Raw genomic sequence first — 24,752 nt, 5'->3', positions numbered from 1 at the left:
AGACAATTCGTTGAACAAATTTCGCTTTCAGCTGTGTTATCGTCAGTCAGGGTTTGCGGGGTAGTGACAGCATATTTTAATGTGGAATCATTACTTATATACAGGCAAAAACTAACGATAGATAAATCCGACGTTTCGGCGACATCTTGGCGCCATTGTCAAGGGAAACTAATTAAATATGCGATTTCAAGAGTAACTAAGAGTTCAGAGTTTCTAATTTGCATAAGTTAGACAAAGACTTTAGCGCGAACTGAGTCTGATTGTACATTTAAACACGGTCGTAATTGTTTAATGAGTAACATCTCATTAATGAGACAATCAAACTTGTTGTGGCATTTTTTCAACACGCTAAAACAATTGCGAAGGTCATCCGGAATCCTGCCTGCGTGTCTACTATCATAGTGATTGCGTACTGACGAGGTCTTGCTTCTATGTCCATCAACGCGTACGAACAGATGGCCACGGGTGTAACCGACATAACCAGCATCGCACTGGTCACACTTGAAGTTATACACAACGCATTGTTGATCAATGAGCTGAGGCTTAGGTTCGCTTGTCGGGAACTCCTGGGCAATCTTGCGGCTCGTAAACACCGGTTGAACACTGGTCTGCAGCTTCACACTGAGATCTTTCAACTGTGTCTTCACGATATTAGCAGACTCCTGGTCTTTAAAGGGTATGACAACCCGAGTAGTGTTTTCTGTCGTAGATCTGGACCGTAATGAGGGCTGGTCAGCGACCTTTAAATTTAGGAAGGTTTTGACAGTGGAGTCAACAAGGTGCTTGGGATATTTCAGTTTAGAGAAAACAGACTTCAGTCGTTCGCACTCCTCAGTGAAGTAGGACCATGACGAAGACAGGCGATGTGCGCGATCGAGCATAGTTGTCAATAGTCCGCGCTTGTACCTATTATCGACATGACTGTGGTAATGGAGAAGCAGACCACTGTTTGTTGGCTTCACAAACACTTTAGTTTCAATACGAGGCGCTCTGTTTAGGAGTTGAGTACCGAGAAAGGGAAGCATTCCATCATTTTCGACCTCCATAGTAAAGTTGATGGCGGGGTGAGCGTGGTTGAGGGTGTTAAGAAAGTCCCTAGCTGTAGACAAATCGGGCATCACAGTGAATGTGTCGTCAACATATCGACGATAGTAAGGTGGCAGTTTGCCGTCAACATCTAATTTCTCTTCAATAGACGACATGAATACGTTGGCTAGCAAGGGCCCAAGGGGGGACCCCATCGCTACTCCGTCGATCTGTTCATACAGGGATCCATTAAATTGGAAAAGCTGCCCCTTGGTGGCCACACCCAAAAGATCAATAAGGTCTTGCTTTGAAATGTTCAAATCATACTCGGAATTAAACCAGTTGTTTCTAAAGGCTCTGTCTGCCAGAATCGTAATGGTTTCATCCAAAGGTACATTCGTGAACAAGGAGGACACATCATAGGACACCAGCAAGTCACCAGGTGTTATGTTGAGGTCTCGCGGTAGTTCGTTCACAAAATCGAAAATGTCCGTGACTGTGTACTGATTTAACGACAACGGTTTGAGCTTGTTGTCCAACCATTTCGCCAGAGCATAATTATACGTATTAGTCGCTGATAGGATTGGTCGCATGGCTAATTTCTCCTTGTGTGTTTTCGGCAACCCGTACAGGTGTGCCAGTCTAGAACCGGTCGGACGAAGAGACTGGGCCACAGCGTGAGGGAGGATCCTTGTGATGATAGATTGTACAAGAGCCTCCTTTGCTAAAAGCGGATGATAGTGCTTGGGTGGTCTGCCTCGGGTTTTTGGTCGTTCAGAAGGAATGGGACGAAATTTGCTGGTGTCATTGACAGAAGCTTCGGAAAGTAGATGTATATATTCCGACTTATCCATTACAACGACACCTGAGCAACAGTCATGTCGATAATAGGTACAAGCGCGGACTATTGACAACTATGCTCGATCGCGCACATCGCCTGTCTTCGTCATGGTCCTACTTCACTGAGGAGTGCGAACGACTGAAGTCTGTTTTCTCTAAACTGAAATATCCCAAGCACCTTGTTGACTCCACTGTCAAAACCTTCCTAAATTTAAAGGTCGCTGACCAGCCCTCATTACGGTCCAGATCTACGACAGAAAACACTACTCGGGTTGTCATACCCTTTAAAGACCAGGAGTCTGCTAATATCGTGAAGACACAGTTGAAAGATCTCAGTGTGAAGCTGCAGACCAGTGTTCAACCGGTGTTTACGAGCCGCAAGATTGCCCAGGAGTTCCCGACAAGCGAACCTAAGCCTCAGCTCATTGATCAACAATGCGTTGTGTATAACTTCAAGTGTGACCAGTGCGATGCTGGTTATGTCGGTTACACCCGTGGCCATCTGTTCGTACGCGTTGATGGACATAGAAGCAAGACCTCGTCAGTACGCAATCACTATGATAGTAGACACGCAGGCAGGATTCCGGATGACCTTCGCAATTGTTTTAGCGTGTTGAAAAAATGCCACAACAAGTTTGATTGTCTCATTAATGAGATGTTACTCATTAAACAATTACGACCGTGTTTAAATGTACAATCAGACTCAGTTCGCGCTAAAGTCTTTGTCTAACTTATGCAAATTAGAAACTCTGAACTCTTAGTTACTCTTGAAATCGCATATTTAATTAGTTTCCCTTGACAATGGCGCCAAGATGTCGCCGAAACGTCGGATTTATCTATCGTTAGTTTTTGCCTGTATATGTTTATCTAAATCATTGTTGATTAGAATTCTCAAACGCGATGATCAGCTACACCTATTCCGGAGTCTCGAAAAGTGTAGCAAGAAGCAAATTAATTGCGATTGTTCAATCGAGTTTCTTAGACTCTGCCAGAACTTCAACCTTACACCAACATTCGCTAGGGTTGACAAAGACAAGACATCAAAGTGGAAAAAGTCTTCGGAATCCTATAGCAAAAATGTTCTTGCCGAGGAGCTCCGTGCCAAGATCAAACAGAGTGAAGCCCTCAGAAGTGAGATCAACTCCATCTACACTAATATCCGACAAGCCTGCAGTTTGTTTCGGTACACTTGCATTCTTCGCATTATTAGCGGCCTTCGAAAGGACTACTACCATGAAGTCATGTCTGTGCACACTCGTAAGATCTCGAGGTTACTAAACACTGAAGTCGATGTCGACGAGCATATCACAAACATCTCCTCGCATGAGCTCAGTTTCTTTCAGAAATTGGTTCTCTGTCGAGGCTTAAAGTTCGCTATACCCCAGCGTATCTCAAACATCGAGATTAAGGCGAGCTTTGAGAAGGCCTACTGGGACTTGGAACGGCATCTAAACAGTGAGAACTCTAAGGAACTGGCTGCCGCAACATTAAAATCTATAGCTCTCAATTACATCAACCATAAAGGTCCGAGTCCTCCTAAACAGCTTTTGACAGCCATTAAACAACTAAAGCGCCGTGATGATATCGTCATAACAAAACCGGACAAAGGCTCAGGTGTCGTTGTAATGGATAAGTCGGAATATATACATCTACTTTCCGAAGCTTCTGTCAATGACACCAGCAAATTTCGTCCCATTCCTTCTGAACGACCAAAAACCCGAGGCAGACCACCCAAGCACTATCATCCGCTTTTAGCAAAGGAGGCTCTTGTACAATCTATCATCACAAGGATCCTCCCTCACGCTGTGGCCCAGTCTCTTCGTCCGACCGGTTCTAGACTGGCACACCTGTACGGGTTGCCGAAAACACACAAGGAGAAATTAGCCATGCGACCAATCCTATCAGCGACTAATACGTATAATTATGCTCTGGCGAAATGGTTGGACAACAAGCTCAAACCGTTGTCGTTAAATCAGTACACAGTCACGGACATTTTCGATTTTGTGAACGAACTACCGCGAGACCTCAACATAACACCTGGTGACTTGCTGGTGTCCTATGATGTGTCCTCCTTGTTCACGAATGTACCTTTGGATGAAACCATTACGATTCTGGCAGACAGAGCCTTTAGAAACAACTGGTTTAATTCCGAGTATGATTTGAACATTTCAAAGCAAGACCTTATTGATCTTTTGGGTGTGGCCACCAAGGGGCAGCTTTTCCAATTTAATGGATCCCTGTATGAACAGATCGACGGAGTAGCGATGGGGTCCCCCCTTGGGCCCTTGCTAGCCAACGTATTCATGTCGTCTATTGAAGAGAAATTAGATGTTGACGGCAAACTGCCACCTTACTATCGTCGATATGTTGACGACACATTCACTGTGATGCCCGATTTGTCTACAGCTAGGGACTTTCTTAACACCCTCAACCACGCTCACCCCGCCATCAACTTTACTATGGAGGTCGAAAATGATGGAATGCTTCCCTTTCTCGGTACTCAACTCCTAAACAGAGCGCCTCGTATTGAAACTAAAGTGTTTGTGAAGCCAACAAACAGTGGTCTGCTTCTCCATTACCACAGTCATGTCGATAATAGGTACAAGCGCGGACTATTGACAACTATGCTCGATCGCGCACATCGCCTGTCTTCGTCATGGTCCTACTTCACTGAGGAGTGCGAACGACTGAAGTCTGTTTTCTCTAAACTGAAATATCCCAAGCACCTTGTTGACTCCACTGTCAAAACCTTCCTAAATTTAAAGGTCGCTGACCAGCCCTCATTACGGTCCAGATCTACGACAGAAAACACTACTCGGGTTGTCATACCCTTTAAAGACCAGGAGTCTGCTAATATCGTGAAGACACAGTTGAAAGATCTCAGTGTGAAGCTGCAGACCAGTGTTCAACCGGTGTTTACGAGCCGCAAGATTGCCCAGGAGTTCCCGACAAGCGAACCTAAGCCTCAGCTCATTGATCAACAATGCGTTGTGTATAACTTCAAGTGTGACCAGTGCGATGCTGGTTATGTCGGTTACACCCGTGGCCATCTGTTCGTACGCGTTGATGGACATAGAAGCAAGACCTCGTCAGTACGCAATCACTATGATAGTAGACACGCAGGCAGGATTCCGGATGACCTTCGCAATTGTTTTAGCGTGTTGAAAAAATGCCACAACAAGTTTGATTGTCTCATTAATGAGATGTTACTCATTAAACAATTACGACCGTGTTTAAATGTACAATCAGACTCAGTTCGCGCTAAAGTCTTTGTCTAACTTATGCAAATTAGAAACTCTGAACTCTTAGTTACTCTTGAAATCGCATATTTAATTAGTTTCCCTTGACAATGGCGCCAAGATGTCGCCGAAACGTCGGATTTATCTATCGTTAGTTTTTGCCTGTATATGTTTATCTAAATCATTACTTAATCTGTTTATTTCACACCAGCCACTCTATTTGTTGGAGGTGTTACTTGATAAGAGATCAATGCGTCCGCCGAACGCCGAACACAATTGGTTTCAGCCGAAGTTTATCAAATCATTTCTTTTATCTTCTTATTATTGTTGTGAAAATCTGCAGTAAAGAGAGGAGTCTTCTTTAATTCATACACGGACTTATTTTGACTAGCCTCACTATATTTTAAGTTTTTTTCTTAACTTTCTCCGTTTCAGTTTTGAGGAAAAAGTTTTTGGCTTTTTTTTTCCAAAAAAAAGCAAGCAAAAAAAAAAAAAAAAAAAAAAAAAACACACACACACACAAAAAACACACAAAAAAACACAAAAAACCGTCGTCGGCCTTGGTCACCGCTGACCGAAAGAGTCGAAAGCGCGCGAGTTTAGAAAGCTGACCAGAGCGAGGCAACTCAGATTCATTAGCTTTACATCAGTTTTGGTGTCGGTCTTAGAAATTCTGTTCCTGGTATATATTTTTTTCACGGGCAAATAAAAACAAAAAACAAACAGAAAGAAACCAACCAACAACAACAACATTTCCCCCACCGTGCCACCGTTTAGATCCATACAAATCGGTTTCATTTTATAAAACTGCACCTCGCATGTAGGGTTGACCTTCCTCCAGAAGTTGAAAGAAGCAGTAGTAGGGAAATACGAGCGATGTCAGACTTCTAAAAACAGCTCTAAAAAGGAAAATTACCTTTGAAAAGGCTATTCGTCCCTCGCAACTAATAATTTCAAAAAGGGCTTATCGCTGTCCTAGCGGGCCCAGCCTTTGTGTTAAAGAATGCTTAATTAATGAGTAATACAAAAACTTTCAAAATTTCCGCGTAGATTCCTTGTAAGTCACCGGAAAGGTTCTACCGGAAGGCATCGAATGAGCTCTCGGTTGATTGGCCGAAAAAAAGCGATGACAGTTCCCAGTACCTTCCGCGTTATGTGTGGGAGGGGGATTGAATACTCGCGGCCCTCGCAAATGTCAAGAAACCAACCCCGACATCCCTACGACTGAACAGCGAAACTATGAACTTTTGAGTTACGCATGTGTTCAGTGCCGGAATTTTTGTTGGCATTCCCTAGAATAAGAACGTTTGAACCAGTGGAGGGCTTTTCTTGCGGCAATATACATTTTTAAAGCAATATGTCGGACGAAGAAAGGCCGCCCGCCCCTCCTATGCGTCACACTTCCACGAAAGATTCTTCGATGTCTCCGGCTTCGAAGCCTTTGCCAAGCGCTCCTGTTGACGAGAAGAAGAAGAAAGCGGCAGCTTTGAGATTCTTCCAGACCAAGGGTACCGAGGAGAAGAAATGTAAGCTGTGTAACTTGCTTTATAATGGAAATATGGCCTGACATGGGAAAGAGCATTTTTGTTATGGCGTCGTCGCTTCGTTAATGTGATAACATGTAAACTATGTTGTAGATTCCAAGAAAAAGCCAGAAATCTCCCTTCCAACTCAGTTTGAGCACACGATTCATGTGGGTTTCGATCCAGTTACCTCCGAATTCACGGTAAGTTGTAAGCTTAAATTGTCCATGCTTAATTTTGCCCTCGACCTACGTTGAACACGAAATCAGTCGCTGGTGATCTTCAGCTGTCTTTCCATCTTAGACGAAGCGTTGAATTTTTTGAAGAGGTATCGCTCTTGCTGTAGCTTCGGACATCACGAACCATGTCTCGAATCGAGAGGTTGGCCCATTACAGCTGTTTTCGTTGCCGTTGTTAGCAAATTTATGGCTTCTAGCTTCGAACTGGGGAATAGCTTGTAGCGACTGGCTTTTATTATTTGGGTTATATAACTTTGAAGTTCTTCCTGGTTTTGCTGTAGGCCAGGCCTTACACAAACTGAGCAAGGATTTAGGATTGTTTTTGGCCCTCTATGTTGCCCATTTACCGTAGTCGTACTGAGCTCATTGTCTGAATTTCTAAGACTTTCATGTTGGTGTTTGAGGCCATGGTAGGAGGTCGTAGTTAACCTAGAGTAGAATATTGATCAGGCTGAAAACCTCAGGTATTTGGATTGATCAAGCAGTTGAGGAGTTTATTAAAGCAGATGTTTGCGCTCTCTTGAAACTTTCCAAACAACACTCGCCTAGTATTAAATCGATAAAAAGTGGCAAAACACGGTGTGAAAATGAAATGCACAATACAAGAGGTTCTTTCGTTGCGGCTGTATTTTTTACAAAGTCAAAATCGTCGATGCTGGAAGTGGCGTGCCTTGAAATGTGTACATGTCGTGATTGAGTAAGAGGAAACCCATCGATTGTGCGCCGGTTCGCTTTACTTAGCTGCAATCAAGTTGGAAAAAAGCCTTTATGCGGCTATCATGCAAAATTCCAAAGTTGTCATCGGAACAGGTGCAGTTACTGAATTCTAAAGACTTTTCTGTCTGAAATAAGAGATCTCTGTATATGATCATCAATTTGCAACCCCTTAAATATTGTTTGTTGAAATTGAGCTGCAATTCCTGTCAAGGACTTAACGAAATTGGAATGATTTTTTTTCTGTTTTCAAAAGGTTGCAATACAGATCGTGAATTTATTCCATTCAAGCAGGTGAAAAAATGCCACTTACATAAAAAAGTTAGAAATTACTGTTTCATTCGTCCATAATAAAGTAGATTGTAAATCAAGTTTTGTCAGGTTCAATACTGAAAGTGCATGCAAAGCAAAATCCTTTGGTCATTGTAAATGTGGAAGTGTCACAAGTTGGGACAGAATGTCTTCAAATTGTTCTGTAAAATTGACAAGTCAGGAAAGGGGAAGCTTTGATGTGGCCAATTTCATGGTTTTTGTGATTTGGCAGGATGAATCTGTCATCAATTTGTGCAAAGAACAATTTGACAGATGTGCTGGCATAGATTTGTTATTTTATACATGTTCTGGTTTGGTAAACAAAGGTAGTTTTCATTCTTGAACCATAAATTCTGCAATAAAATGAAGTGAACTTGTTATTTATCATGGCGATTTATTTTCGTTATTTAACCATTTTAAACAATAACACAATAATGAGTCAGTATCAGTGTTATTATAATTTGTTTTTGGCATGGTAGTTGTAGAATAATGCATTCAACAGCTACCTTCGGATTGATATTTTCATGGCGCAACTCACTCGGTCACCTTTTGCCTTAGCAGCAAGTAACAAAGGGTAAATATTCCTGATAGATGATAAATATTATTACCCATGTCTTGTACATGTACTCTGATATATTGCTTTATATTTGCTGATTTTTACCTCAATGTCGATTCTCTAGTCGTAGTGGAATTTGCATATAAAAATTTAAAAATCCAAATGTAATGTAATTTCCTTGTAGAGAGGGCCAGTGAAGCAGTGGTTTTAATTTACAGATAGCTCATCAAAGCTAGGAGTTTTTCCAAAGTGTGATGAGATTTATTAAAGTTTTGTATCTCAAGCAGCAATTTTTCTTAAGCAGTATGTGGAGACAAAGAATACAGTTGTTGTGTTTGAATTTGAGCTTCAATTCAGGGTGTAAACATCAGTCATCTCATTTGTACAGAGACATACAGCACATGGTCAGCTTTCATGTCTCATTAGAAAATCAGTACATTGGGGTCAGCAGATGGGAGGCTGGATGCACTTTTTTGTCATGCAAGCAAGGCCTAGGAGACCTTGGTTAGCCTCTGTTCAGATGTCCACTTTTGTCCGTATCTGTAAAATTTTCCTCCAGGGATATAGATAAACAGACTGCCACACACGAAGTGTGTGTGACAGTGGTGTTACTCATCACACTCAACTGGTAACAGTGACACAAAACCTATTGCTTGCAGTCCCGTGAAAACCCTGAATATTTTAAGTGATATTCCCTGCAGTCAGGTTAAAATTCCTAAAGTGATGACCCTTGTTATTTTCAGAATTAGCAGCCTGTGGGGTTTGTTTCTTTCATGGGGTCATTACTTTTGGGGTACAAAGATTGTTATATAAAGTTGGTGGTGTGACTGAACTCTTTTTATGAAATAAGAGACAGAAATTTGTGAAGATGAAATGTTTCGTCGAGCTTAAATTTATGTTGCTGCTTAATGGGTGTGCTCTTCACATCTATGCCTTGTGGTCATTGGCTGGCAGGAAAGCTGGTCAGACACTGCAAACCATTTTTACTTCATGATGCACTGCTATATGTTAGTCGTTAGTCTGCTGAATCCCATGTTTGAGTTGGCTGGTTGAGTTTGAAATTTTAATTTGAAAAAATATTCCTTTCAGTACTTTCCTGATACAAATTTATAAATATATTATTGAACCATGGTCTCGCTATTTTCAGGGTGGATGGGGCAAGCCTCGCTAGTTTTGTGGGGTCACTACTTTTGGAATTTATTAGTGGCCACAATTTTCTGACCATACTTTTTGGGGGAGGAGGTGACACTACTCTCGGAGGTTGTTACTTTTGGAATTTGTATGGTATATAATGAGTATATCGTTAGTTAAAGTCCTTAATTAGCATCACTGACAGAATTGAGCATCAGTTTGATGTAGATTAAAAACTTCCTCTCTCTCTACAGACATTCAAAATAAACCAAACCGTTATAGTAGTTTTCTCTTAGTTTCAGACAATTTTCTTCTTTTTTCTGGTAGAGAAGTCTATGATACTGTAAGACTAATGGTTGACTTTACTCATATCAGGGAATGCCAGAAGCATGGGCTCGACTGCTACACACGTCTAACATCACTCAAGCAGAGCAAAAGAAAAACCCTCAGGTTTGTCTTAATTGATTGAAATTATTTGTGATGCGGGATATCTCAGTGATTTGATTAAGTAACTATGCCAGCACCTTGTTTCGGATGAGCTTACAACTGGGTACATTACAGTAGGTCATACAAGTTGCGTTGTTGGCTTTAGACATGGTGTTTTTCATTATTTGATTTCTAGGCTGTTCTAGATGTCCTGAATTTTTATGAGGGAAGCAAACATGATGCGCAAACAAATGCAAAATTTATGACAGTGTCGAAACCATATGGTAAGTGTGATCAGTACTGAACAGTTCCAACGGTTAAAGTTTTTGCTATTTTACATGTACATCTTAAACTGTAGATTTGTGTGGGTACAGTACATCATTGACAAGGATTCTTCATGTTGTTGTCTGGTAGTAGCAGGAACACAGTCATACCTGTATATATTAATCAATTACCCTTAGGCAGTCTGTTTACAAGTGACTGCTTAATGTTGGACTGACTGGTTAATAGAGATCCATGCTTTAAACTTCTGGGGTAACTGGTTCACAGATAGTTCACCGAAGAAGAGGATTTTGCTGTACATGTATATTGTGGGCCATCAGATAATCTATGTATCTTCTAAATGAACATGAATTGGAAGTTAGGAAGTGATCCTGTCTGCTAATCAAAAGTAAAGCTTACAGCAATTAAGAGGTGCAATTTCCAGACACTAACAACTAACTCCTAAATAGAGGGTAACTACATGTATATAACAGGGTGTGGCTTTATACAAATCCAAGGAGATGATTTGAGGTCATAATTGAATCTTGTTGGGTGTTAATCAAACTTTTAAACTGAAGGATATCTTAGCTCTATAGAAGGCATTGCTTGTGAGAAAATGAAGGTCAAACACGGTTCAAATGCAGTGTTAGATTTGCTGTTGAGTCATTGTCTCTGGATGTATATTTTATGAATCATTGTCAGTGAGCAAACGTTTATCTGTGTTGAAGTTGAGATGGACCTCCTTCACACACCTGTCAAGTTGATATGATAATCACAATGCTAATGGTAAATGATAATAATGAGTCATCATTGTTCAAGGCCCATTAACAGAAAATTTTTGGCACTCTGATATAAATGGTATGTCTACTTAGGAAAAAGATTTGGTATGGATAAATTTTGTTGTGTAAATGACTTTTTGTCATCCTTGCCAAGGTGAAATTTCACCCATCTTCAGACTACTCACAGTAAGTGTATTCTCTGGGTCTGAGCTCAGGTGAAATTCTGGCTTGGAATAGGTGATGAAAAGCTTGTTTATACAACATTTGTTTTTTCCTTGGTAGGCGTACCATTTATGTTATATCTGCATCAAAAAGTTTCCATCATGTAAAAGTGCCTTAAGTTTCAAGTTGTACACATTGAGGACTTTCATGACAAAAGATGAGTAAGGACTTTCTTAGATGACACTATAAGAATGGGATGCAATTCTTTTCAGTCATGCTACCAATTAAACAAACTGACATGGATTGGTCCTCCTTAGTTATAATTGCATGGCCCTCCAGTGGTTCATGCTATTGATGAGATCTGTACAGAAATCCAGTTTGTAAATTTGTCAGTGGCAAGGATAAAATTTTACTCTACAGTACTTCTCAGAACTAAGTGAACATCGAGCATGCGTTCTTAACAAACCCCTAATGTGAAAAAATGGCCCAGGCCTTTTTGCCATCGCGTCAGGGCCATACATTTTTTCCAATGCATTATCCTTTGTTATTCATAACCAGTATTCTCTTTGTGATGCATTGTTATGGTGAAAAAGCATGACTTCAGTTCAACACAAATGAGTGATTTTAAAATCCATGCAAAGCAAAATTCAAATCAAAACACAGTAAATTAACAAGCGCAAGTTGAAAATTTGACAGTTCACAGAACCGCTTTGTACTGCTACAGTCGAACCTCGATTATCCGGACCTTGATTATCCGGACTTTTTTCTCTGGTCCCAATTTTTTCATGAATATTAATTAGTTGTGATCTTGAAAACTCAAAGTTGCAAAAAGCCCAATAATCCTTTCAAAAGACTGTTGAAACAGCGTATTATCCTGTGGGCTTTTCAAAATTTGCAAGTGCGACGGGACAAAGAAATATTCTGATGCGTTCAGCTGATATCTGATTGGCTCAATTGTTTTGTTACCAAGGGAATTTCATGCTTGATTAGTTCCTTCCGCATGGGTTATATAAACAAACGAGCGAGTGATCGTAAACTCAAATCAAAAACATGTCTACGAAGCGAAAGCGAGCCGCTCTATCGATTAAAGATAAGCAGATAATTGTTTCACGTTTGGATAAAGGAGAGAAAGGAACAAATTTAGCTCAAGAATTTGGCATCAGCAAGCAGCAGATCTCTGACATACAGAAGAACAAAGACAAAATCCTAAAGTTTACTGACAGCATCGAGACAAGCGAAGGATTAAAACGAAAGTCCCTGATCAAGCTACAAGTCTTTGAAGCAAACAAACATGCTTGAACCTTTTAGACCTTTGTAAATACCTGAACTGAAAGTTTTTATTTGTAAATACATACAGGCTGTGTAGATTTCACAATTAAAATGATGTTTTCTTTGCTGTATACCTTTTGTTTACATTTCTATCTCATTAATAAACATGTTTTTGATTAAGTGGACTCTTGATTATGCGGACTATTTACTGAGGTCCTGACGAGTCCGGATAATCGAGATTCGACTGTACCACTGAAATAATTCGCTTTGATGCTGACATGACGACAAACAAATTTGAACAGTTTCGCAGCAAACCATCGCAGTCAGCCTGAAATTTTGAACTCGCTCACCTGAATGGGACTGCTTGTGTTGTGACATGTATATTATTTCAAAGTGTACGCTTCTTTCATGCCTTCCGTTGAGTGTCTTGAGTATAACTGTAACTTGCTTTGATACTTAATAATTTGAAAGGCGTTATACAGCACAAGTTTTAATCATCACTTATTGGTTCACCTTCTTGATTACTTTACATACTGCAGAAAGAAAAAACTGTCTTCCAGCTCTTCTGGAACTAGGAGACATGTGTCTCTGCCGTAAAATACTCAGTTGCCTTGTGAAAATACAACTCTGTTCTCAAACAGAGATGGAAATAATGAAAACAACAGATTGATTGGGCACCTGGTATGCAATCTAACTGGAGAAAGTTGTAAGTCTGTAAATTTCGTGAGGAGGAAAAAACCTTCTTATGCCTTCGAAGGGAAACCACCAAAGAATTAAAGTTTAAAGATTATTAAATGGTGATCAGTTCCATTCAGTTCAAGCAATAAAAGCAGCCCACTGAATGAAAATTATGACATCCATTGAGGTGTTTACACAGCATTTCTTGCAGATGTGAAGGGCGATAATTTTACATTTTCAAGAGATTTTGATGCCTTAATATTAATTTTTCCTTTTTCCACTGGAGTCAAACAAAACAAAACTTGACTGGAAACTAGCTGTTCTTGAGTAATTAGTTCACACTAGGTTAATACTGCAAAACATTTATTGCACTTCCAATGTTGTTATGTGTAAACTTTTTTTTTTTTTGTAAACTTAGTAAGTATGATGGAATTTTATAATAACAGCTGGAACAAGAGAAGTAAACATTTGCCGGTCTTGTCAATGGTCTTTTCTAGCATCGGCAAAAAATAGTTTCATCCAACAGTATCGTTTGAAAGCGCTATTGAGGCTACTTCTTACAATATTGTTTTATTAGAAACCGCAGAACATATTTTCGTGAATGAATGACTTGAAGCAACATTGTATGAATTAAAACAAACATCTTGTCAAGTTTATTGAACAACCATGCCTGTGAATCAAGATTTTTTTAGTATGCCGAAGCTAAGAGAATTCGACTTCTACAAAACGAGATTGTTATTTCACTTGGCATTTAAACAAATATTGAGTACTCTCAGAGGGGTTCAACTGTAATTTGTTTGGACGTAAGTGTATGAGAGTTCCTCCTGAGTCAGAGTACGGCAAGTGTCGAAACATTGAGATTTTATAATAGGCCCCAGCTTGAAAATTTCCTCAATTACAAAGCCAAAATAATACTTGAAATTGCTTGACATTTCTAAACAAATTTTCTATTCTAAGAAGAATTTAATTAATTTTTGTGTTGAAATTCTATAATAATTTCAGACTGCTGGGTATCTAGGTTTTTGAAAACACTTCCTGGCTGCCAGATGTCTAGACAAGATAATGATCTTAGAAATAAAAAATTCCTCGTGTTGTCTGTTGACTTTTTCACAGTGCCACTTGAGAGCCCAGTTATCATTATATGCTGATTTGTCGAAATGCAAATCATTTTATTTGTAAGCTGGATGAATTCAAACAGCCAAAACAAAATGGTGTGTATGTAACAGCCGCTATATTCAGCCGATACTAAAGAAGTAGAACTTGTCTGCTCCTTGAAAACACATCATATTCATACCGAATGGTATCTTTAGAAAGGTCTTTAACTTCCTTTCACACAGTAAAAAAACGAAGTGAATAATGACCAAGCTCATACATACAAATGTGTTCACTTTAACGCACTATAACGTGAAGTCACCTAGCAAAATGGGTGCGCACGTTTAACCCTTCGTGTTAAGAATATGCTTTCGATGTTCGCTTAGTTGTGAGCAGTACAAGTCAGTAAAAGAAATGGTTGATTTAACATGTAACCTTGTCAACGTTGTCTTGGAATGACTCTTCCTAATGGTTTTTCCAATAGATGCTCCTATTAAAAATGAAATGCTCTCAATGAATTAATCATTGGGTTAATAGCATGGCACCAGAGTCAGGATAAACTAAATTTAACTAAAATATTTTCAGTTGAAGAAAGGATTAAAGGTTCCTTCTTATCATCACAATAACTGACACAGGAATGATGTGTGGGTGATATCCAGCATGTATTCTATTGTAGCAACTTCTAGCGAAGGAATAGACCTCACTTCATCAAGTGATACTGTACCACCATCACGTCACTTGTCAGCGTCACCATCCAGTAGCCCACGCTACAATTCATCTGCCTTGGACGACCCTGCCGATATGAAAATAACATGTTCACCATTTAGTTGTACTTCTACTAAGAACAAACATTCCTCTAAAAGCGGCTTGAAACTAATTATTAAACGGAATTCAAAGAAACGGAGGAAATCATTACCAGCTACCAGTTCAACAGGCAATGAAACAAGAAGGAAAGTTAACAGGGACGAACGGAAGTTGTCGTCTCCTTCACCAACACGTGCTCTTCTTACATCTCAATCAGACACTTCAAGTTCACTAACTGGGTCATCGCCAGGGTCATTAGCTGATGAACTTGAGAAATTGAGTGTGAACTCGAATTTATCTTCTCCTAATAAATACTCACAACGCATCTCTTCTGATTCTCAAGGTATTTTGTTTAGTCCTAATTTAATTATTAATAGTAAGATTAAATCTGCTTATAAAAGTTTTAACATTAAAGTTTTCACTAATCGTTGAACAAGAACTGTTTGAGTTAATATTATTTTTGTTGTGAGCTAATCACTTTTCTTTAAGTTTAAGATCTTACTAATATATTTATTCCAAGTGTAGGTTAACAATGTTCTTTTAAGGCAAGAAGGCAGATGCGTGGGCTACTGGATTCTTGCATCATCAGCATCATTCTTTTCGATCATCAGCTCGGTTCATCTGCTATTTGCATGTCTGTCTTCAACTTGTTTGCCAATATTACCAAAGAAATCGTATCTCAAATTCTTCATGGTTGTTTTCCCTAACTTGAAGAGAAAATTGACATTTTGTTAATTGTGCATGCATGGCTATAATCATTATGGTGTTGAAAGTGTTGAGAAGTCCAAGTCAGCATCTGACTTCTTTTTAAACATGTTAACATTGAACTGTCAATAAAATAAATCAATGAACAGTCAACCTAAATGGTTCAACTTTATTGTGAATGTTTTAAACTTAATAGATCAACCCCTTACTTTGTAACATTATCAAATGCATAGTTGGCTAATTTTTTGTTGCACAATGTGTCCCCAAATCATGGCTTCAGCCTTTTACAATTCACATTGAGGAATCACAAACTAAATGCACAAAATTTTTGCTAAGTCACTAATTATAAGTTGAATTTTTATCAACTACACACCATAATTTAGACAGAGGAATTGTGATAAGGCTAGTCTATAAAATGTTTTATGTGATACTAGTATAAAGAATTTTTTTTTTAGCTGGTCTTTTGAAGAATTTCAGCACCCTCCTTGTTAATTGTCACCTCTGAATTTGATACATACCAGACAGGAAACTGAAATGATACATGTACCATAGAAAGTTGTTTCACTTGAAAGTGAAATGTGTAATTTTGAATCAAGACCAGACCAAATATGGCAAACAAACTAGCCTTTACAGAGGCTTTGTATTAGATCACACCAAATGACTGTGAACCTGCTGCTCACTGATTGGGCAGAATAACACAAAGTAATTTTTCTGTCCAATCAGGAGCAAGCATTCACAGGGTTGTTGGGAACCGGTATGGTAAGACTATTTCGCTAGGGGCTCCTTGCTCTCTTTCCACTTGTCCTTTGCCAATTTTTCCCCCGCCTCTTTGACTCTCTCTGCCACCCCCACTCCCCCTTCGTCCCCAACTTGCCAACCCTGGGTGTCCTAGGACAGTTACAAGATTACTGTGGTGCTTAATCATGGTAACATCGTCTAGTTTGAAAATTGGGCAAACACAGCTTGAAAAATACAGGCAATAAAAAAGAAAGTTCAAACTTTACTCATTGATACAGAGTATTGTCATAACGTCAGGCAAAGATGTTGCGTGAAGTTCAAATTTGAACACTTTGCATCACTACGCTCGCCAAAATTTATATTTAATGGACTATCCACGTTTGTCATATTTACTTAATCTTTGTACATATTTGCCAAAATATTTTACCCCATGCACTCCAGAAGATTTGAGAGCCTATTGTGGACAATTAAAATTGCACTTTGTGGCATATCATAGTTTCGAAATGAAATCAACATTATCTCTGAAATCAGAACAAAACGTTTGCTGAATTATTTGACATGTACATGTAGAACATTATTTCGCACCATGTCTACCCCATTTTTGACGTGATGGATTAATTGTGAAATTGTCTATTAACACTATTTGTCAACTAAGGTCTTAAGTAAACTTAGTTTAAAAATGTCTAGCCCATACCCCTTAAGTAAGCTTTACTACATACATAACTGTGAAGCAAAAAGTCAAGTCAGAGTTAAGAATTTAAGTGTTACAAGTAAAATTTTACTTTTTCACACAGGTTTAACACAGACTCAACGGCCTGAGATTGGTGATAACACATATGCACCGCCACTTCCACCGCACGCCACTCCAACACATGTAAGATCAGCTTTGGTCACAAATGACTAGCAAATGGTTGTTTTCAAAACTTTGACTAACAATAGCCATCATCATTTACTTTCCAGACTTTGGCAGCAGAGAATCACAGTGAACCTGAACCTGATGTGCCACCAGCCATTCCATCAAGGCCAGAACACACAAAGTCTAAGGTAAACTGATATTCTTACTGACTGCTGCACATTGTTTTTGTCACTTATGAGAAACACGAAGACAAGAAGGTCAGGGTAACCTTAAAATGTAAAGTTTTGTAATTTTTTCTTGAATATAGACCCTTCTCCAAATGAGTAATACCATTCTCAAGTGTAAAGAAGGGAATTTTTGCAGTTAGCTCTGAATCAGCTGCAGCCAAATTGAATGCTAGGCTTACATGTACACTGTAGGCCTTTCTTGTTGGCCTTTATTCATCCATCAAAACAACTTTACTTGCCAAGTAGGCAAGGATTGTAACTATTAAACAGCACTTAAAGAATGGCACATGTTTAGTACAGTGTATAGATATATTGATCAAGCACACCAGTATTTTCATGTAATAGTGGCCATGTTGATATCGCAGCTCTCGAATTTCTCTAGGGTTGCTTTTCTCTTACAATATGAATTTCTCTTCTTGAATGAACTAGTTCTTTCTTACAGCTGAACATAAACATTGCTTATTGGTTGGGAACATCAATGTGACCACATGACTGTGAAAATGTTCTTGCTCACCACATTCATACCAAACTGTTTTTTTGTTTTTGTTTTTTTTTTTAAACATAATTTTGAATTTTTTTTTTCTTTCTATTCTGACATGGTTCAGTACATACCAAATGAAGTTTCCACAAAGCCAGCAGCCAAAGAAGATGACAAAGGTCAGAGTTTATTTCTTGATTCTTATTCACAATGTTTGGTAAACTCCGCCTTCCTGATATACATTTAATTTTTTATGTAATGGAATTTTTGTTTTTTCAGTGGACTTATGTGTTGCCAATATTGCTTTCATGACGTCAAGTGGAGAAATAAAAAAATACAAATACGAATACAAAAAATGTTATGGAGAACTTGCTAGTCATAACAGTAAATGTTGTTTTACTGTCATTTTTTAAATTTGTTGTGTATCTTATGACGTTCAGGGACTTCAAATGAACAACCAAAAGCACAAACAAGAGACCGGAAGAAGAAAAAGATGTCTGATGAGGAGATTCATGCTAGACTACGTAAGTTCCTGATTGCTAGTCTAGTAGAAAATGCAGGGTTGGTTGGTTGGTTTACAGATTTTTCTGGTTCTCCACTGAATACCTGGGAATACAATGTGGTTCGCTTCTATGGTTGAAGGTGCTACTTAGTTGGACGATTAGCCTACCAGGGATCAAATTTGTCGGATTTATTTGCACCAGAGTATACATGGCCCGTGGTGTCTGTGGTTACATCATAGTCAACTGAAATTGAAATAATTGCAAGATAAATAACTATTTACAACATTCTCAGTTGAAGCGACAAATGAGTTCAAGACTTACAATTTGTGTTCCTGAGTCTTAAGATCCCTTTGATTCACTATCTTGATGTCTATGCTTGCTACAGCTGATGACTTGACTTGGGATATCATTACATGATAAATTGTTCCTTTTAGAACTTAAGTTATCTGACCCAATTTTCCCTCCTCACACAGTGGAGGTGATTTCACAATTATGGGGGTTAATGAATCCTAATTACTATGCTAATTCTTTTATTACACACAACTGAACATGCAAATCACAATGTATTGTGTATTTTGTTGGGTATTACTACTGATGGCAAACTGTACTCATTCATCTCCCCATGTCTTTGAACATGGTTCTATTATCTTACATCATCTTACAAAATATGCAAGCACTGAAGTCCAAAATTCAATCAAACTTTTTATTTTTATATTTTAATTTTAAAGGGTACTACGTATGCTGCCTGTCATAAAAATCATTTCGATTGATTGAGGCATTTGTTGTATTCACTGGTTGAGTTTAGGATTTTCAGAGTTCACTGAATTTAATAAGTGTTCAGTTACATGTGTGATTTAAATTCTCACCTGTACTTTCATTTTTGGTGGTTTGATGTTTTTTTGTTTTTTTTTCACTCTACATTATGAATACACCTTTTTGTTGTCACCATAGGCATCTAATGATATGTTAGAACTACAGTTACTTGAATCTCACATAGTAATGTTTTAATTGTCTATTTCCAGGTACCATAGTTAGTGTTGGGGATCCTAAAAGGAAATACACAAAGTTTGAAAAGATTGGTCAGGGGTAAGAAACCTCAAGTCTGTTGGTACTCGAGGTCCTCAAAAATGTATTTTTATGTAATATGTACTGTAGAAATGTTTGTCTTTTTCCAAGTTATGAAGGCTCCTTGAAGACTGTGACTTGTCCTGTATTTTTTTTTTATAAAAAGTGAGCTCACAACACAGAATAATCTGCTGTATATCTGAAATGGCTACAGTAAATGTATATTTGTAGATTGAAGAGTTAATGTTGCCTCTTTTCAGGGCATCTGGCACAGTCTATACAGCAATTGAAGTAGCTACAGGTCATGAGGTACAGTAAGCTACAAGAAGTTAAAAATTATGTCCTTACACAATTCCAAAATAAATTTTGCAAAACGCATCACGTGAAATTAGAGCTAATAATTTACATCCATGAGGGACTTTGGACCAGAGTCTTAATTAAGCCATTTGTTAAGAGCATGCAACAATGGCATGGATAATTCTTGAATTCATTGCATGCAGCTTTTTCTGCAGAAATTATAAAAGAATAGGCCAGTGTGGAATGTTAAGTAGTGTCTTCCCTTGTTTGTTTATATTGTCACTTTATTTTACTAGGTTGCCATCAAACAGATGAATTTGTCACAACAACCAAAGAAGGTAACAACAATTAAAAAGAAGTAAACCAAAACTTTTAGTTATTGTCAGCTCTAATAAAGCAGTTCTTAGACAAGTTTTAATCTCATTTTATATATCAATACCAATATTTTGGCTCTTATGCCATAATTTCAGGAATTAATTATCAATGAAATTCTGGTGATGAGGGAGAACAAACATCCCAACATTGTCAACTATGTGGATAGTTACCTTGTAGGAGAAGAGTTATGGGTAAGTCACAACAATCATGAATGCTCTGTTGACTCAGCTTTTAATCACAAACTTAATAATGTAAACAGAAGGAAAAACATGATAACAATCCCAGTTAGCAGAAAGCTGACCAGCTGGTTAGGTTTTGTTTAAAAAGTGAGAACAAATGCAGTTAGTGCAAATGTTGAGAACAGCACTCTGAATCAATCAGCCACATAGCCTCTCAACCAGATGACTTTGCTTGAGCTTACATTGTTACACTGTACATTTCAGATACACATGCTAGCCTACTGAGTTTAGCATAGCTTTGTTTCTCTTCCTCTAGGTTGTAATGGAGTATTTAGCCGGGGGCTCTTTAACAGATGTTGTAACAGAGACTTGTATGGATGAAGGGCAGATTGCTTCAGTATCAAGAGAGGTAGGTAAAATTAAGGAATGTGAAAAGTGTGTTGCCCATGTATTACCACTCACTATGATTTTGCTGTACAAAGTGATTTTAATGTGCTGCATTTATCTCAGTGGTGTCCACAACTCCAAAGAGGGCCTACCTATGAAATATCCATTATGCTTCAGAGCAGACTTCAGATGTCTCCTACCCATCTTCAATCTGTGTGATGAATCAACTTTTTATTTTTCTTTCTTAAATCAGTGTCTCCAGGCCCTTGAGTTTCTGCATAGTAATGGCGTCATTCACAGAGATATCAAGAGCGATAACATTCTTTTAGGGATGGATGGGCAAGTCAAGCTTAGTAAGTGCTTAAGCTGTACTGTTCTGTTGTCATAGTTTCATAACTATAACTACGGTACATGCAATTGTACAAGTGTCATTCTACACGTAAGACATGCCACTGCGTTTGTATTGGGAATGCTCACTATTTTTAATCACCCACAGAGGGACAATTGAGAACACTGCTAACACGTATTTCAAGCGGATGTGCTTCTAAAAGTGCAGCACTATTTGATTTGGAAGAATTACATTATAAGTTATGGTTAAAGTGTTAGGTTCTTTTTCATGTATACATGTAAGTTAAATTTGAGGCTGTAGACCGGGCATTCGTGAACAGGTATTCATTCCGATGCTTTCATGGTTTTCTTATGTCAATTCTGGTAGCCCAAGATCATGACACTTTAAGTTTACTGACAAACAAGAACATCAGGAATAGATTTAATTTGGAGCCTTGCATATTTTTTGGTAACAACAAAATGATTCTTTTCGTCTTTCAGCCGATTTTGGTTTCTGTGCGCAAATAACTCCAGAGCAGTCTAAACGTTCCACCATGGTAGGAACACCATACTGGATGGCTCCTGAAGTAGTGACAAGGAAACAGTATGGTCCAAAAGTAAGTCCACACTGCACAGTCATCTCACTTGGCTAAATCGTTTGTCACTGATAGGAAATAAAAGTTATCTAGCAGGTCTGTTCCGTGTGTGTTCCATGGGTCATTAATATTGACCTGGATCATCCCAAAGGAACACACTCTTTGTCAATCTGTGGAGTTATTTTTGTAAACCTGATTGTTTTCTAATCAACAATGATTTAGATAAACATATACAGGCAAAAACTAACGATAGATTCCGGATGACCTTCGCAATTGTTTTAGCGTGTTGAAAAAATGCCACAACAAGTTTGATTGTCTCATTAATGAGATGTTACTCATTAAACAATTACGACCGTGTTTAAATGTACAATCAGACTCAGTTCGCGCTAAAGTCTTTGTCTAACTTATGCAAATTAGAAACTCTGAACTCTTAGTTACCCTTGAAATCGCATATTTAATTAGTTTCCCTTGACAATGGCGCCAAGATGTCGCCGAAACGTCGGATTTATCTATCGTTAGTTTTTGTCTGATTGTTTTCATGGCAGAATATTGTCATTAGATATTCATGCGCAACTTTACTGCCTCTCACTAACGTTTGCTACCATGATGGAAAAATAATTTAAGTCCTTGTTTTATCACCATAGGTGGACATCTGGAGTTTAGGAATTATGGCAATTGAAATGGTTGAAGGCGAACCTCCATATTTGAATGAAAATCCTCTCAGAGTAAGTAATTAAGGGTTTTTTTTTTTACATCCAAACTTGTGCACCAAGTGATTAGTGGGCTACAATTGTTTTTTTTTTTTGGCCTTTCAAGATTTTTCTTATAGCTACACACCAGCCTCTAGTCACTTCTTCACACGTGACTAAAGGTCAGTCCTTAAACATTGTAGTTATTGGTAATTTGTTTGTTACATTACGGCAAGAGCGAGCCTGAAATTTGTTTCGTCTTCTTGGTCCTGCACCGGGAGAGGACTGATATTCAGGCTGAACGAAAATGGAATTTTTGTTGGTTACAACAGTGTCGCTCTTTCCTACTCTACTCTTTTAGTGATATGCTAAAAATATTACATTTGTGCTTGGAATAAAGTCATTTACTCGACCAATTTTCGTTATACCGATGCTATTGATGTCATTTCTCTAGGCCTTGTACTTGATAGCAACAAATGGCACTCCTGAACTAGCGCACCCAGAAAAATTATCTCCAGTATTTAAAGATTTCCTCGCGCAGTCACTGGAAATGGACGTAGATCAGAGAACTGGAGCTAGAGAATTGTTGCAGGTACAAAAGCTTATTGGTTATCCTATTTGCTACAAGTTTTCCAGTTGGTTTTCTAGTTTCACTGTTGATGACTCAAGTTTCTAAAGAAACTATTGAGCTGCATGTGCAGGGAATTTTGTTAATGGTGAGCTTGAAGTTGGCAAAAGGACAATGATAATTGTAGATTGACCACCGCGCAGAAGTTAGTGAAGGTGGCGCTTTGAGTGGTAATCCTTCTTCCAAGCAAGATCAGGAAAACGCTAATACACCAAGGCGATAAGTTCAACATGTGTTGGTATAATTAACCATTTAAGGCAACAGTTAATTTTTTTTTTTTTTGTATTGAACAGTTGAGGTGGTCTTACCAAGCCCAGTCCCTTCAACTCAATATTTCTTTCCTTTTGCCTTGCAGCATCCATTTTTAAAGCAAGCCAAGCCGTTGGCAAGTCTGGTCCCGCTCATTCTGGCAGCAAAAGAAGCCAGTTCAAGAAACTCCTAACTCAGCTGTCAATCACACCCTTATTTGGTTGAGCCAATAAATGGACAGAAATTCTTTAGAGTTTATTTTTTACACAAATGTTATTTTTATTGGTTAATTTGACAGAGGCTTTTAAAAGTTTTCGGTTTTTTGCCTTTTGAGCATGTACAGTAATGAAATAATTGCATTTTAGTTCTTTTTTTATAATCTATTCTGTAAATTTTATTCAGCAACATTTTAGCCATTGTGAGGATCAACCTGAAATAGTTGAGTTTTCATGAAGTCCTCGTTGTCTATATGGAAATCTTCAAGATATTCATTAATATTATCAGATAATTTAAATTTTTAAGGAACAGGAATGCAATTACAGAGTTCCTATTTCCTGTAGCAAATCTCAATACAGGTGTACGAGCGAAAAGTCGCTAGCAAATACCTGAACTATACCAATAAAGCCGGTGTTAAAAACGATTCTCGTCACTTCGTCTTTCTGGTGGTATCCGCGAGGTGACTTCAACAAGTTCCAAAATTACATCTGGCTCATAAATGAGTTTCATTTAAATGAAAATGAACATGTAAGGGAAGGTTATTTTTATGTGAAGTGTTTTGTAGCAGGTGTCACTTTGAAACAGGCAGAAATCAATTGTAAAATAGCGTCCTGGCGTACACTGACGACGAAACCTAGTTTGAGTTTCACGTTTACCCACCGCTGGTCAAGAGGGACGCGGTGTCTGGGTATTTTTCCTCACATTTCGTTTGTGCAAGCTGTCCGAATTTCGTGTTACTGACACCAAGATAGCATGCTCTCGCTAGTTGAGTTTTTGCGTTCGACGAATAAGGCTATAGCATAATTTCGTTCCGGTCTGTCTGCAGCCGGGAAAATTTGAGGTTTCGTGACTGTGAAGACTGCAAATTGCATTGATTTGGGCGTTGTACTAGTATATGAGATAGGATCGGACTAATAGATGTCTTGTAACATGTCGTTAACAATTGTATGTCGGAGTTGAAACGGCAGCAAAACACTTGCCATCTTAAGTGTTCGATTTGTTTGGTCCCCCCTCCCTCCCATTACATTACGTGCCTTGCTCCACAAAGCAAACCACTCCAGGTTCTTTGAGGAATAAGATAACGGAGGGTAGGGTTAATCAACCGTATGTTGGAATATGATTGTGAGAAAGTGTATGATGTCAAGAATTTGTAACGGCTTTGTCCGACGAATTAATACAGCGCGGT

The 24,752-nt window shown here is 38.6% G+C and overlaps 3 protein-coding genes across 6 annotated transcripts in view; 2 read left to right on the top strand and 1 right to left on the bottom strand.

The window, feature by feature from the left end:
- Positions 1-23,990, top strand: part of LOC110060896 (serine/threonine-protein kinase PAK 3-like) — a 29,516-nt gene extending 5,526 nt beyond the window's left edge. The window contains exons 1-19 of one of the 4 annotated variants that reach the window (XM_089295006.1): positions 6,265-6,631; positions 6,743-6,831; positions 9,956-10,030; positions 10,203-10,290; positions 14,924-15,394; positions 17,289-17,368; positions 17,455-17,538; positions 18,183-18,234; positions 18,496-18,579; positions 19,581-19,644; positions 19,884-19,932; positions 20,217-20,258; positions 20,391-20,486; positions 20,791-20,883; positions 21,115-21,214; positions 21,690-21,805; positions 22,429-22,509; positions 22,928-23,065; positions 23,457-23,990. In XM_089295006.1, the coding sequence (XP_089151132.1) occupies positions 6,463-6,631; positions 6,743-6,831; positions 9,956-10,030; positions 10,203-10,290; positions 14,924-15,394; positions 17,289-17,368; positions 17,455-17,538; positions 18,183-18,234; positions 18,496-18,579; positions 19,581-19,644; positions 19,884-19,932; positions 20,217-20,258; positions 20,391-20,486; positions 20,791-20,883; positions 21,115-21,214; positions 21,690-21,805; positions 22,429-22,509; positions 22,928-23,065; positions 23,457-23,543 (2,058 nt within the window). In that variant the 5' untranslated portion in view covers positions 6,265-6,462 and the 3' untranslated portion in view covers positions 23,544-23,990. Of the gene's footprint in view, positions 1-6,264; positions 6,632-6,742; positions 6,832-9,955; positions 10,031-10,202; positions 10,291-14,923; positions 15,395-17,288; positions 17,369-17,454; positions 17,539-18,182; positions 18,235-18,495; positions 18,580-19,580; positions 19,645-19,883; positions 19,933-20,216; positions 20,259-20,390; positions 20,487-20,790; positions 20,884-21,114; positions 21,215-21,689; positions 21,806-22,428; positions 22,510-22,927; positions 23,066-23,456 lie in introns of those variants that run through there. The other 3 variants (XM_020767710.2, XM_089295007.1, XM_020767711.2) reach the window with 3 other exon arrangements.
- On the bottom strand, positions 205-1,890 carry LOC149109934 (uncharacterized). Its single transcript, XM_089295008.1, has one exon. It carries the CDS (start codon positions 1,878-1,880, stop codon positions 228-230), a length of 1,653 nt encoding a protein of 550 aa, XP_089151134.1. The 5' UTR covers positions 1,881-1,890; the 3' UTR covers positions 205-227.
- Positions 1,942-5,283, top strand: LOC149109933 (uncharacterized). The gene has a single exon (XM_089295005.1). It carries the CDS (start codon positions 2,679-2,681, stop codon positions 5,142-5,144), a length of 2,466 nt encoding a protein of 821 aa, XP_089151131.1. The 5' UTR covers positions 1,942-2,678; the 3' UTR covers positions 5,145-5,283.
- Positions 23,991-24,752: the final 762 nt, after the last annotated feature.

The sequence above is a fragment of the Orbicella faveolata genome, unplaced genomic scaffold, assembly GCF_042242905.1.
Source record: "Orbicella faveolata isolate gen_17 unplaced genomic scaffold, um_ofav_v1 contig_25, whole genome shotgun sequence".
NCBI classification, from domain to species: domain Eukaryota; kingdom Metazoa; phylum Cnidaria; class Anthozoa; order Scleractinia; family Merulinidae; genus Orbicella; species Orbicella faveolata.
Note: the sequence above shows the minus strand (reverse complement) of the source record. Positions and strands in the feature narration are given on the sequence as shown.